The sequence below is a fragment of the Elephantulus edwardii genome, unplaced genomic scaffold (assembly GCF_000299155.1).
Source record: "Elephantulus edwardii isolate Elephantulus edwardi_28Jun2011 unplaced genomic scaffold, EleEdw1.0 scaffold00090, whole genome shotgun sequence".
NCBI classification, from domain to species: Eukaryota; Metazoa; Chordata; class Mammalia; order Macroscelidea; family Macroscelididae; genus Elephantulus; species Elephantulus edwardii.
The window spans coordinates 10,160,894-10,176,722 of record NW_006399840.1 but is presented as its reverse complement, the minus strand read 5'-3'; the positions used below and the strand labels follow the sequence as shown (position 1 = coordinate 10,176,722).

The following is a 15,829-nucleotide window of genomic DNA, read 5'->3' as shown; positions in this document are numbered from 1 at the left end:
ATGCCCTTGTTTATTGCTGCTTTGTTCATGATAGCAAAGACTTGGAAACAACCCAAGTGCTCATCAACAAATGAATGGATAGAGAAGCTGTGGTATAGTCACACAATGGAATACTATGTAGCATTGAAAAATAAGGTGACCCCGGAGGACATTATGCTGAGTGAAATATCTCAGTCACAAAAGGACAAATACTGAATAATGCCACTGTTATAAAACAGGACTGACATCAGGGTTGGGGAGAAACTAAGACGAGAGGGGATAAATGATGTACATTGCACTGAAACAGATGATGGAGAGAACTGTTTAAAAGGAATGTATGTTTAGGTGTGATTAGGCAAATGCATAGCAAGAGTCCAGAATAAGAGCTGCATAGTAAGGTGGACTCGGGGGTGGGGGAGATTATATAACAATGAAAGAATTTTTTTTTTTCTCAAAGAGAAAAGTGAACTAGGAGGAGGGGTGGGCAGGAAGGAAAATGTGCAACAATGAATGAATGGAAAAAAAGAAAAGATTTAAAGCATAATCTTGAAAAAGGTATTGTATGAAAATATTATCCAGTCATGATTGCGAGTTACTGTCAAGTTGATTCTAACTTTAGGCAAGCCCATTTGTACAGAGTAGAATTGCCCTGATGGGTTTTTAAGGCTGTGATCTTTCAGAACACATCATCAGGCCTATCTAACTTACTATCTAACTCACTCACTATCTATTTACATATAAGAGTAAATAAATAATAATAAGTAAGAGTAAATAAGCTAATAAGTAAGTCCTTAACCACCTTAGCCATTTGTGCCACACAAGGAATTATCGGAATAAGTAAACACAAAAGAGCATTTTATAGGAAAAAAAAATGCTAAACAAAACCCATATTTATTGAGCAAATACTTCCTATTTCAGTGACTATATATAGGGAGCTGGCCTCCAGTGATCTCCACCTAGTTGCATTTATACACTTGTATAATCCCCTCCTGTTGAGTATCAGACTAGATTTGGAAGATACTCTGACATGAGATATATTATTGTTGTCAGTCAGATGTACCTTTGGTGAAGCAGAGTATACCAGAAAGATGTTTACTTGTGTTTTATTGAATATATATATATATATACACACACACACAAACATAAAGACACTTGGCTGTGTGGATCATAACAATTTATGAATAATAGTGAGAACAGTGAGAAGAATGGAAATCCCAGGACACTTAATTAAACTAATGAGAAGCGAACACATAGACGAATAAGAGGCTTTTTTCCAAACCGAACAAGCACTGAATGGTTTAAAAGTCAGGAAAGATGTGCATAACGGCTATATCTTTACTACTTATCTATCCAGTCTGCATGCTGAACAAATAATATGCAAAACTAGACTCCAAAAAAAAGAATGTGACATTAGGATTGGAAGATGTCTCATCGTCAAACTATGTTATGTATATGTCACAACCTTGCTCGCAAACAGTAAGGACCTGAAACACTTGCTGCCAAAGATCAGAGACTACCGTTTTCAATATGGATTACATCTCAACATCAAGAAAAGAAAAATGCCACTGGACTCATCGGTAGCATCATGATAAACAGAGAAAACACAGACATCTTCAATGATTTCACTCGAATCTTACTTCAATCAATACACATGGAAACAACAATCAAGAAATCAAAAGATTCAGTTACATTGGAAAAATCTGCTGTTGAGGACTTCTCCAAAGTGCTAAAGAGTAAGGATATTAGTTCACATGATACAAGCCATGACATTTTCAATTGCTTCCTGTGCATCTAAAAGTTGGGCATTCAATAAGGATAACAGAAGAATCAATGCTTTTGAATTGCAATGTTAAGAGTATAAAATAAACCCACAAATTTCCAAAAGCATGAACAACTTTGTCTTAGAGGAAGCGTATCCAGGGCACTCCTTAAAGGCAAGGTTGGTAAAACTTTCTCTCACATGCTTTGGGCATGTTGTCAGGGGGGACCTGTCCTTGAAAAAGACATCATGCTGGTAAAGGGAGAAGGATCGATAGGAAGAATCTCAACAAGATGGATTGACACCGTGATTGTAACTATGTGCTTGGCTATATCAGAGATCATGAGGATGGCATAGGATGGGTCAAGGTGCAGATCTGTTCCTCATAGAGTCACTATGAGTTGTAGTTGACCGACCAACTAACAGCAACAACAGTAGTGACTAGAGGCATTCATATTAAATTCAAGAAGTAAGCAATGGTTAGTAAAAATATCGATTGAATAAAAGGCCTTTTCAAAACTATTCTTCTACATACATATTTGTCTCTTTAGAGACTTTCTCATGTACAGAGATGGGAGTTGGATGAAGCAAGGGATGCCCCAAAATGCTAAATTTAAGAACACACTCACACTGAACAAAATAAAAGGGCAAGGTTAGCACGTGTATGACCTTGATCATGAATGCTTCCTTAAATTTAGTACCTCATCCTAACAGAACCCAGCTACTATTCCTTCTCTCTTGTCTATTCTACCTGCTATTTTTCCCTGATGAGCTAAAGCCTGTCTGTCATCTGGAAGACAGAGAGCCCATCTCCAGAACTTTAGATTTCTCAGCAGAAATTAAACAGCAGTCCCCTATGACTCATGTGTTTCAGAGTTTTCCAACTTTTCCCACTGACTAAATCCCATTGAAGGCTCCCCAAACTTTCGGTGTTTTTGCTAAAGATATCACTTCAAAAAAGTCTCTCCATTTAAGCTCCAAAGATAAGATGCTTTTATAATCACAATGTATGTAAGGAGTTTGAGATGGGGAATTATTTTTTCTCTATCAATGTTATGTATAATTTTAGGGTGATAGAGGAAAACTTCCATTTTAATAATTTATTACCAATTAATCTCTGGAGCCCATGGAATTTTATATGTAAAATATATAGATATATTCTTTGCATGCTGTTCTTGTGCAGAGGCCATGCTAATCTTTTCCGTATCATTCCAATTTTAGTGTATGTGCTGCCGAAGCAAACACAAGATGTATTTTTGAAGGTGAAACTACTATGTAAATTCTCTAGTGGCTGATTGATAGAAAGGTACTCTGCCAACCAAAGGGCAGAGCCTCTCTGGTGGTTCAAGTCAACCAGCAGCTCTGCAGGAGAAAGCCCGATAATCTCCTTCCCTGTGATTTACAGCCTCCTGAAAATCCACTGGACTGGTCGTAGGAGTAAGTTCCAACTCGAAGGCAATGAGTGACTGAATGAGTTATTAATAACTACTATTGCTATTAGGAGCCTTCAAGTGGATTTTGACTCAGTAATAACATGACAGAGTAGAAAGAACTGATCCATCGAGTTTTCTAAGTTGTAATCTTTATAGAGGAGAGATATGATGGGGTTTTCTGGAATGAGGTGCTCCATTAACCCAAAAGCTAAGCATCTCTGCTTCAAGTTCACCAAGATTCTTAAGAAAACAGAAGGATAGTCTATTCCTGTTGGGATTTACAGACTCAGAAACCTAGAGTGATCCAGGAATCAACTAGAAAGGAGAAAATGAGTGAATCTTTACAGGCATAGATCATCATGTCTTTTCACCCATGCAACCTTTCTGTTAGCATCCAAACACTCAATCATTGCAGCACCAGGGCTGTTTATTACTAATTACTGTAGTTGTTAAGTGCCTGTGACTTATAGTTACCCTATGTACAACAGTCCTAAACCCTGCTCTATCCTGTGACAATCTTATTGTCTCTGACACACCTACCCCATTATCCCAGTCACTGAATCACTCCATTTCATAGAGGGTCTTCCTCTTCTGCGCTGTCCCATTACCCTCACAAGCATGATATCCCTCTTCAAGGACTGATCTCACCTTGCAACATGTCCAAAGTATGTCAAAGTTTCAGAATCCTTGCCTCCAAGGAGCAAGCTGGCTTCACCCTTTCAAGGATGAATTTGTTGTTCTCCTAGCAGTTCATGGTATATTCAATACTTTTCTCCAGCAACACAGCTCAAGGGCATTAACTCTCTTTCTATCATCCCTAGTCACTGTACAGCTCACTGATGCATAGAAAGTGATTGCAAAAACCATGGCCTGTATCAGGCATGCCTTAGTTTCCAGACTGACTTCATTGCTCTTTAGTACTTTGGAGATGTCTCTGACAGCAGGTTTCCCCAATGCAATTTGTCTTTTAATTTCCTGGTTGCTGGTATCAAGAGTGTTGATTGTAGAGCCAAGCAAATTGAAGCTGTTAACAATCTCAATCTCCTCACCATCTATCATGATGCTGTCATCAGCCCAGTGGTGAGAATCTTTGTTTTGTTGATGTTGAGCTTCAATCCACATTGAAGGCTGCAGTGCTTGACCTTCTGCTACAAGTGCTTCAGGTTCTCCTCAGTTTCAGCAAGCAGGGTTGAGTCATCTGCATAATACAGATTGTTGAAGAGTGCCACACTTCTCCTCATAGAACCCACCTTCCCAAACAATGTGTTCCACATATAGATTGAAAAGCTATGGAGATAGAACATATCCTTGATGCATATCCTTCCCAATTTTCAACCATGCAGTGAGTTTTTCCTTGCTCTGTTATGACAAATGACTCTGGTCCAAGTATAGCTTTGGCATTAACATGATCAAGTGTTCTGAGATCTCCATTCTTCTCAGAGCCATCCACAATTTGTTTTGATCCACACAGTCAAATGTCTTTATCTCTGTCAATGAAACACAGATAGACATTCCTCTGGTACTCTCTGCTTTCAGTAAGATCCATCTGACATGAGCTATAATATCCCTAGTGACACGGCCTCTTCTAAATCCAGCCTGAACATCTGGCAGTTCTCTGTTGATGTGCTATTCCAGTCATTTTTGGATACTCTTCAGCAGAATCTTGCTTTCATGTGATATCAATGATATTATTCATTAATTTCCACACTCTGTTGGATCACCTTTCTTTGGAATAGGAACAAATATAGATCTCTTCCAGTCAGTTGGCCAGGTGGTTGTCCTCCAGATTTCTTGACACAACTTGGTGAGCACATCCAGGGCACCACGTGTTTGTTGAAATATGTCAATTGGTATGCCATCTTTCCTGGGGCCTACTTAACTTTAATTTAATTGTTGACATAAGTTCATGTACCTTGTTAGAACAGGTTATATCACAACAGAAGAAAATAACTATTCTCAGGTAATATGAAAAAGTAATACACAGAGCTTTGGAAAGGGGACTGAATAATCATGCAATGGTGACATAGTGGCAAGAAATTTCACTGCAATTCTGAAGACACACAGTTCGAATCCACCAGCTGCAGCTTCTCCATAAGAGAAGGTTGGGCAATTTCCTCCTGAGAAATTAACTACCTCTGAACAGCTGCTGGAGAGTCAGCTTGGGTCAGTTCCAACTCAATGGTAAACAACATTTTTGTACTTTGTGTAAATCTCTATAATACAAAATATATTAACCTGAATCCATTAATCCATAATTTAATAACCTGAATTCCTATATGTTTAACAAACAAATGAATGAACAGAAAAATAATAGTAAAGGTATCCCTTTCTAATGTTTCATGTTCTTTTCTTCTCTCTGAATTCCTTGCTATTAAATATGCTATTGAAAATATTAACTGGATGTTATAATACTTCAAGTTTTGTTGATAGAATCCTTTTCTTTACAAATTTATTTTTTATAATGATGAATTTACTGGAATGAAAGTATTCTAGATAGGAAAAACATAGCTGACCATATATACAAATATAACAATTACTTGGATTAAAGCAATATAATGTCATACATCTAACTTTTACAGGGAATTCTTGTGGCTTAGTGGTAAGGAATTTCTGCTAATTCAAGAGTACACTGTTTGAATCTACCTGCCACTAGGTGAGGTAAAGATAGGCAATCTCCTATGCAATTAAGTGCCTCCAAAAACCTTCCAGACGGTCAGCTATAAGTTGGCTACAAGTTGTCAACAAAAACAAAAATAACAACATTATATTGATACATTTATGCCTATAATACAACTTTGCTTTAAATGTATTTCTAAGTATGGTAATGTCTGACATTTATTGACTAATCTTTCTAAAGTTTCTCCTGGTCTGCTGCTTACCTCATTTCATCATTGGCCTTTGTAACAGTTCTCAAATACTCTTTCAGATAATAATAACTGAAGCAGTATTTCCGAATCCTATATCCTCTCCATCTTCTCTGAATCTATTGATAGAAATAAGAACATAGTCAATTCAATAATTTTTGTAAAAACATTAAAAGTGTTTTCAAAATTAGTAGTTCTGATCAAATGAAGTCTTTTCTTTCACTTAATATCATTTTATTAACACATTTTTCATCAATTTTAAAGAGCTTTGGTGACATAGTCTGTAGGGAATTGCATTGCTAGTACACAGGCCATCCCTCTCTGGCAGTTCTAATCCAACTCAGGCCCAGTGGGACTAATATGATCTTTCTCCATTCATGCACTCCACAGCCTCGGAAATCCAATGAAAAGAATTGGTTTGACTCTATGGCAATGAGGATAGAATAGAATTATAAAATATTTCAAAGATAAGAGCATAGACATAGATTATTCTTTATTTTAACACAATTACCAAACTGCGACATTGAGAAAAAATTGCTTTATAATTCCTACAACTGGCATTTCTTAAAGAAATAATTTCTTAATAATTTACTAGCTAAAAGATGTACTCAATTTCAATGAAATTACCATATATTATTTAGTGAGTTTTTCTAAAGTCAGTAGTTTCAACAACTTTAACCACAGTGAGTGTTTTTTAAAATTTTATATTGATTTGCATACAAAGTTTGTATACAGTGTTTGACACTCACATTGTTTCAATCATTCCTATTTATTGTATTTAATAAAATTAATCCCCATTGAACTATACCCACCATTACCCCATCTTTCTAGAACCCCAAGGTATCTTTTTCACTTCTTCTGTCTCCTCCAAATTGTGCGACCCTATTATGAACATACCCCTAGTCCATCCTCATTCTTCTGTTCCCATCCCTTCCCTTCTTGGACTCCCTCCGCCCCCCCCCTTTTATTAGTTATCCTTCTGTTTTTACAATAATTGTCTTTTGCAGTATTTGTCCTTATGAGACTGAGTTTACTCAGCATAATGCTCTCCAGTCTCCTCCAAGTTCTGCAATAATTTTCAAAATTGTTGCTCCTGAGTTCTGTATAATATTCCATCATGTGAATGTACCACAATTCCTCCATCCATTTGATTGTGGTTGGACATTTGGGTTGTTTCCATGTTCTTGTGATTGTGAAAAATGCTGCTATGAACACTGTTTTACAAATATCCATTTGTATCTCAGTTCTAATTTCCTTGGAGTGTATTCCTAGTAGAGAAATAGCTGGGCCATATGGAATTTTTTTAATTGAGATTTTAATGAAAGATTATAGAGAACTTGGATTTCAAGTCATTCAAGGTCACCCATTTTATATAATATTTCATGAGTTCCTTGTTTTTCAATGCTGAACAGCATTCCATTAGTGAATATACCACAGTTTCTCTATCCATTCTTTTCTTGATGGGCACTTGGGTTGTTTCCAACTCTTTGCTACTGTGAACAAAGCCGTGATAAACATATATGTGCAGTCATATGGAATTTCTATGTTCAGGTTTTGAGGAAACAGATGACAAGTATTTTAGTATTTCTTTTAACAATAATAGTTAATATTTTATTCTGTTTTCATTATATGTGAGTCATAACTCTGAAGTTTTCATTTTTACTTATTAATTTTTTAAAAAATCTTATGATTAAATGTTTTTATTTGCTTACTTATTTTTAGGACTTTAGTTACCTAATGTAACTATGAAATATCATATATCCTCGGACTTTTGAAAGGAGTCCATACTACTTCCTATTCCAGGTTGTTGCATGGGAAATTACTAAAAAAAATATCATTATTTCTTTCTCATATACAACTAGATCAGCAGGGTAACTCTTTATATCTAACCCAGCTGTGCATGGCTCCAAGCTAAAGGTAGGAAATTAGGACAATAGCTACCTGGCCAGCTGACTGCAAGAGATACATATTTGTTCCTTTTCCAAAAAAGGTGATCAAATAGAATGTTCAAAATTATTGAACAGTATCATTAATATCACATGTTACCAGAATATCACTGACAGTCATCAAAAAATGGCTAGAACAGTACAGTGACAGGATTGCCAGAAGTTCAATCTAGTGTCATAGGGGTCCATGGCACCAGCGATACAGCTGATATCAGATGAATGTTGGATGAAAGTGCAGAATAACAGAAGAGTGCCTATTTGTATTTTATTAACTGTGGAATGGCATTTAACTGTGTGGATTATAACAAACTGGCTAACATTCAAAAGAATGAGAATTCCATATTATTTAATTATACTTATGTGAAATCTAGACCAAATGCTATAGCGGTTACCTATGGTGGACGTTGTTTGGAGGAGCTCCCAGTTTAAAACAGGTTTCAAAGCAGGAGTGGCACCCACTTCCTAAACAACATGCCTCTGAAAACCCTATGAACTTTGATAAATGACAGTAGTTAGAGAACAGCTTCAGGACTTTTGTTCATAGGGTTTGTATGAGTCGTGCTTAACTTGACAGCAATCAACAACAACAGCAATGAAGTAGGCTCTGATGCCTAGTGAGTAAAGAGTTGTGCTACCCACCAAAAGACAGGCAGTTCGAGTCCACCTGTTTAATACTTGGGATAGGAATAAAGATAAGTAATCTCTTAACCTGTGATTTATAGCCTTTGAAGGCTCATTAGAAGGTCAGATATAAGTCATTTCAGACTTAAGGACACATAACAATAATAACATAGATAAAGAGAAGTTAACATTAATTTCCTCAAAAATATACAGTAAATAATAAAGGATCCAGAATCATATTAAAACTTCAGAGAGTTATTGCTGTTGTTATGTGCCACTGAGTTAGATCTGACTCATAGCTGACCCTCAGCAGGTTTTTAGAGGTTGTAAATCACACAGTAGGAGACAGCCCATCTTTCTCCCACAGAGCATATGGTGGATTCAAACTGTCAGACTCTGGGTTGGGAACACAACTCCTTACCACTAAGCCACCAGAACTCCCTGTCAAAGAGATAACATCCAAATAAATTTGATCATTTCCTTTTCAATGTCTTTGAAAAATGAATTTGGTATCTGGATTGGGATTGCATTGAACACATAGATTGCTTTTAGTAGGATTGCCATTTTCACAATATTGAGTCTTCTTATCCATGAACAGGGCATAGCACACCCTGACCTCAAAACCTACAACACAGCAATGGTAACCAAAAAACAGCATGGTACTGGTGCAATGATAGGCACATAGACCAATGCAACAGAATTGAGAACCCATAAATAGATCCAGCTATCTATAGTCAACTGATATTTGACAAGGAAATGAAAGCTATCAAATGGGGAAATGATAACCTCTTCAACAAATGGTGCTGGTAAAATTGGACTGCTACCTGCAGAAAGCTGAAACAGGATTCACATCTCACACCATACACAAAAGTAAACTCAAGGTGGATTAGAGACCTGGGAGTATAGCCCCAAACCATAACATTCATAAGGGATAAACTGGAATCAAGCTTAAAAGTGCTAGTCCAAGGTTTAAAGAGACTGCATCAGAAATGCACAATCTAAAGAGGATAAAATTGAAGCATGGGACCTTTTAAAGATTAAATCCCTGTGCACATTAAAAACCTTTTCCAACAGGGTGAAAAGGAAACTTACAGACTGGGAACAAAACAAAACAACATTTGGTAATACCATTTCAGACAGAAGTCTCATAACAAAAGTTTACAGAATACTCCTAGGCCTTCACAAGAAAAAGACAGATAACCCAATTACAAAATGGGCGAAAGACATGGAAAGAATTTTTACAGAGGAAGATATTTGAATGGCAAACAGACACATGAACAAATGCTCCAAATTACTGGCAGGAGAGATGCAAATCAAAATCACAATGAGGTAACATCTCACTCCAGCAGTAGTGGCAAAGTTTAACAGGGCAGAAAGTAATAGCTGTTGGAGAGGATGTGGCGAGAAAGGAACTCTTATACATTGTTGGCAGGATTGTAAAATGGTACAACCAGTCTGGAAGGCAGTTTGGCGCTTCCTCAAAAAGCTGAACATAGAAATTCCATATGAACCAGATATTCCACTACATGAAATATACCCTGAGAATATGAGAACTGAGGCACAAAATTGAGGTTTGTATAGCAATGTTTATAGCAGCATTATTCACCATGGCAAGAACATGGAAACAGCCCAAATGTTCAACCACAAACTAACGTATTGAGAAATTATGGTACATTCACAGCATACTATGCAGCATGTAGGAGCAATAACTTTGTAAATTATTACCTAACTTGGGAGGGATTGGAGAGTGCTATGCTGAGTGAACTAACTCAGTCACATAAACTGTATAAATATATGTATAAATTGATAAATATTGTATAAAACCATTACTGTAGAATGAGTATAAGAATCCAGGAGGGGTGAGAGAGGCTAGAAGTAGAGGGATGTGGATGTGCAGGGGAAAAGGAGGATTAGTCATTGGGTTGTACAATTTGAAGGGTGGGGGTTGGTGAGGGAAATTGAAAGAATTTGTTCACATTTGTATTCGAGTTTTGTAAATAAACTAGTAGAGCAAAAACAAGAGAGATAACATCATCTTAAGCAACACAATATAGGTCAAAGAACAGAAGAGAAATGTACTCTTCAACTGAGTTTTAGGTTATCAAGCATTTAATTTTACAGAGAACCACAACTAACACCCATGGGAGAAGCAATCAAGAAACCAAATAATATATTGCATTTCTGTGAAGGAACTCATTAAAGTGCTAAAGAGTAAAGATGTCTTTTTGAGGTCCAAGGTATACATGATCGAGCCATGGTAATTTCAATTGCCCCATGTTCATGAAAAAGGTAGATTATGAATAATGTATGCCTTTGAATTATGGTGATGGCATGGAATATTGAATAAAATTGTATTAGTACAATTAAATGTATGAGAAAGACTCAAAACAAAAGTAATTATTTTGAAATCTTAACTCTGTGGTAAACGTAAAATAAAGCTGAATGGCACTGGGAGTAAAAGAGAAGGAAAAACTGGAAAGTATAAACTCAGACTAGCACCAAGATTTACATCCTTCTCTAAAAATTGTCTACCAGTTTATGCACATTCATGAAAGACTCACATATTAAGAATGATCGCTTTTAAGGTAGAATACTCCATCTATTTTAGTACATTTTGTAGCTAATCTTCCTCTCTACAAATGTTTTCATCATTGAGGAGTAATGGCATCAGTTTGAAGACTAAGGAGTGCCATACTTAAACTACGGTCTTTCAATCATTTGCTGTGCATCTGAGATAATGAATAAGGATGAAAGGAGGAAAATTTACGGTTTTGAGTTGCAGTGGTGGAAAAAAGTATTGAACATCGCACGGACTGGCAAAAGAACAAACAGATATGTCTTGGGGGAAAGTGTAGCCAAAATGCTCTTTATAGGCAAGGATGGTGAAGTTTTATCTCACACTTTGGGTACATTGCTAGGAGAGACTATTCCTTGGGAAAAGATATCATGCTAGGAAAGGTGGAAGGTCACAGGAGGAGAGAAAGACCCTCAACAAGACAGACTTAACACCATGATGGCAGCAATGGGCTCAAGCATGTCAGAGACAGTGAACATGGTGCAGGATAAATAGGGTTTACAGGATCTCTGTGAGTCATACTCGACTCTATAACACCTAACAACAAGCACATTTTCTTTGAAAAAACCAAAAGAGAAATAGAGAAACCTGTATGACCAACTTTGGGTTTTTCCTTCAACTCTAAGTAGTTTTGTTATAACTAAAAGGGGTTTAATGACAATTTTTATAAGTTACAAAATGTGTCAATAAAGAAATCAATTAAATATAATCTTTAAATTCTCTGTTTTAAGATATGGCTATTTTAAAATGCTTAAAATCATTTTACTATCTGAGATTTTAAGATGTTAAGATTTTGAGGTTATGTCAGGTGACCTCTTAGTAGAAGAATGATTAAAATAATTCAGAGATACTATGGAAAACATCTGTAAAAACAAATAAATTAGATAGTAACTCTAGGAAATAAAATGAAGCCCTAGAACAAACTATTACAACATAAAAGTTTAAAGAACATATTTTCCAAATATTTTGACATGACTTTTTAAAAAAATCAACTGTTTAAAATAAAACTTAAAATTTGTAAAATTACAACTGCCTCTTTCTCCCTAATATGATCAAAATAATTTTATGGCAGTTAAAGGAAGAATTCTTATAAACTACTCTCCTAGTGATAAATAAAAATTTGAACTAATCTACCTATTAATCTAACTTATACACGCAAATAAGCATTTTCATGGATTACGTAATTTAATCATTATAGCTTTATTCTGAAATGAGTACTGCTATTAACCTCATTTGATAGAAGAGAAAATTGATGCTAGAGGGGTTAAAGGATTGCCTAAGATCACATAGCTTTTGGATTGCTTTTAATGTTTCAGCATAATTTTACTGCATATACAGTAAAGAGTTTATTATGGAAGAGAACACTTATAAAAAACATTTACTGACAGAAATTCATCATCTGGGATCATCATGACTAGGTAAGCATAGGGAAACAGTAGGGTATCAAATATTGTTAAGGGAGCAACTACTGATCACAAAAATATCATTAAATTCTAAGTAAAATAAGATTCAATGTATTAGAAAACACAAAGATGTTTGCTGGAGGATAAGAAGGAAAGAGAAGGTGGTATTATATGTAATACTGGGGAATTGTTGTTTTAAGGTGCCATTAAGTGGTGTAGGATTCATGGCATCAGATCAGAATCCTGTCCTACCCTGTGCCATCGTCATCAACTCTGACACACTTGAGCCCACGACTGTAGTCACTGAGTCTATCCATCTTGTTGTGAGTCTTCCTCTTTTTTTTTTGCTACCCTTCCTTGTTTCCAAGTATGATGTTTCCTTCCAAGGAATAACTTCTTCTAGCCACAGGTCCAAAGTATAAGAGATGAAGCTTTGACACCTTTGCCTTTAAGGAGCATTCTGGCTGCAGTTTTTCCAAGACATTTTGTTTTGTTGTTTTTGATTTGTTTGCTTGTTTGTCCTTTTTCAGTCCATGAATATTCAGTAGTCTTCTTAAATATAAAAAATCAGTGGCATCAATACTTTGTCATCTTCATTCATTGTCCAGCTATCAGATGCATAGCAAGTGACTAATAAGATCATACCTAAATCAGGAGCATTTTAGTCTTCAGACTGGCATCATTGCTCCTCAGTATTTTGGAGAGATCCCTGACAGCTGACTTACCCAATGCAGTATGTCTCCTGATCTCTTGACTGCAGGTACCAAACATGTTGTTTGTTGATCCAAGCAAGATGCAATAATTGACAACATCAATAATTTTCATCTATCACAATGCTGCTTATTAATCCAGTGGTGAGGATTTTTGTCTTCTGGATGTTAAGATATAATCCATATTGAAGGTAATAATCCTTGATCTTCTGCAGCAAGCATTTCAAGTCCTCCTCTCTTTCAGCAAGTAAGATGTCATCTGCATACAACAGGTTGTTAATGAGTATTCTTCTGATCCTGATGCCACATTCTTCTTCAGAAAGTCCAGCTTCATGACTTATTTGCTCAGCACACATATTGAATATATATGAAGAAAGAATACATCCCTGGTGCACATCTTTATTTTAAACCATGCAGTATTCCCTTGCTCTGTTTAGACAATAGCTTCTTAGTCTAGATATAAATTGTAGATGAGAACAATTAAGTGTTCTGGGATTTCCATTCATTTCAATGTTAGCCACAGTTTGTTATGATCCAGACAGTCAAATAAATGTCTTTGTATAGTCAATAATAGGCAGACATTCTTCTGGTATTCTCTGCTTTCAGCTAGGATCATCTGACATCAGCAATGATATTCCTAGTGTCACAGCCTCTTCTAAATCCCACTTGAACTTCTGGGAAGTTCCTTATTAATATTACAGTATTTACATTAGTAATGTAATCAATGTTAGTTAATAGTAATATAATTAATATTTTTATTGACCTTCAGCAATATTTTCCTTGCATGTGATACTAATACAATTGTTCAATAATTTCTACATTCTGTTGGATCACCTTTCTTGTGAATGGAAACAAATTTCATGGCATAGCCTAGTGAATCCATTCAGAGTTGCATCTGTTAGTTGAAACATGTCAATTGGTATCCCATCAATTCCTGAAGCATCTTTTTTTTTTCCAATGTCTTCAATGAAATTTGGACTTTTGGCTCTTTTTCATAAGGTACTTCCTGGAATTTTTCAGTGTTCACCAATTCTTTTTGGTGTATGACTCTTTGAATTTCTTTCATCTTTTTAAACTTCCTGGATCATTCAAGATATTTTCCACAGCATTTTCAAGTATTGCAACTCAAGGGCTTGAGTTTGTTTTCCAGTTTTTTTCATCTTGAGGAATGGCAAGTGAGTTCTTCTCCTTTTATTCTCTGACTCCAGTTCTTCACACATTTTGTTATAATATTTTGTTTTGTCTTTTCAAGAGGCCCTTTGAAATCTTCTGCTCAGCTCATTTACTTCAACATCTCTTCCCTTTGTTTCGGCTTCTTGATGTTCTAATGCAATTTTTATAGTATCTTCTGACATCCATTTGGCTTTTTTCTTTCTCCTTTGTCTTTGTAATGACCTATTGTTCTTTTTATGAATGACATCCTTAATGTTATCCCATAGTTTCTCTCATGTTTGATCATTGGTGTTCCCTGCCTTAAACCTGTTCTTGAGATTATTTTTAAATTCATGTGGGATAGACTCAAGTTTGTATTTTGGTTCTCTTGGACTTACTTTCATTTTCTTCAGCTTCAGTTTGAACTTGCACATGAATAATGGTTGGTATATTCCACAGTCCACACCCACCTGGCCTGGTTTTAACTGCTTATAATGAGCTTCTCCTAGAACTCTTTCCACAGATTGTAGTCCATCTGATACCTGTGCACTCTATCAGGTGAGGTGCATGTGTAAAATCACTTTTGATTCTTTTTTTTTAAAGAAAGATATTTGCTTTGCACAATCACTGAATGTATAAAATTCAATCATTCACTCTTTAGCCTCATTCCTGCCACCAGAAACTTCTGTCTTTCCCTTTATTATTCCTTCCTCATTGTTTCCTACTTTTTCATTCTAATTCTAATAATTATTAATGCATCTTGATAACATGTTTCATCAATTTTGACTGCAAATGTTAGTAGAAATCGTCAGTTGCCTCTTCTTTGGCTTTAGTTGTTGATGCATAAATTTGTATAATAGTTATATTAAGAGGTCTTCCTTGAATGTTATTGTTGTTATGTGTCATCGAGTCACCTGTGACTCATAGCAACCCTAAGTACATTAGTTTTTGGGTTTTTTTAGATTTTTTATTTTTTTTTTACAGAGGTTTTGGATTTCCATTCATTCATTGCCACAATTTCTCCCTTCCCACCCCTCCCCACCAGCTCGCTTCCCCCTCCTAAAAGAGAAAAAAAAAGAAAAAAGAAAAAAATTCCTTCATTACTATACAATTCCCACGTCCCTTCCCCCCACCCCCCACAGCGAGTACACTTCTCTATGCAACCTGAATTGTGGATTCCTGTGCTAACCATAATACTCAATCACATATCACTTCTAATCTGTTCTTTCCCTCATCTGTTTCAACACAATATACATAATTTATCCAGTTTTTTCTGCCATACCCCCACCCTGATGTCAGACCCATTCTACAACAGTGGCACCATACAGTATTTGTCCCTTTGTGACTGAGATATTTCACTCAGCATAATGTCCTCCAGGGTCACCCA

The 15,829-nt window shown here is 36.0% G+C and overlaps 1 protein-coding gene across 1 annotated transcript in view; it reads right to left on the bottom strand.

Annotated features, from left to right (window-relative positions):
• Positions 1-15,829, bottom strand: part of SPATA17 (spermatogenesis associated 17) — a 175,049-nt gene that overhangs the window by 119,680 nt on the left and 39,540 nt on the right. Inside the window, exon 3 of the mRNA XM_006890573.1 lies at positions 6,051-6,154. Coding sequence (XP_006890635.1) covers positions 6,051-6,154 — 104 coding nt within the window. The remainder of the gene's footprint in view (positions 1-6,050; positions 6,155-15,829) is intronic.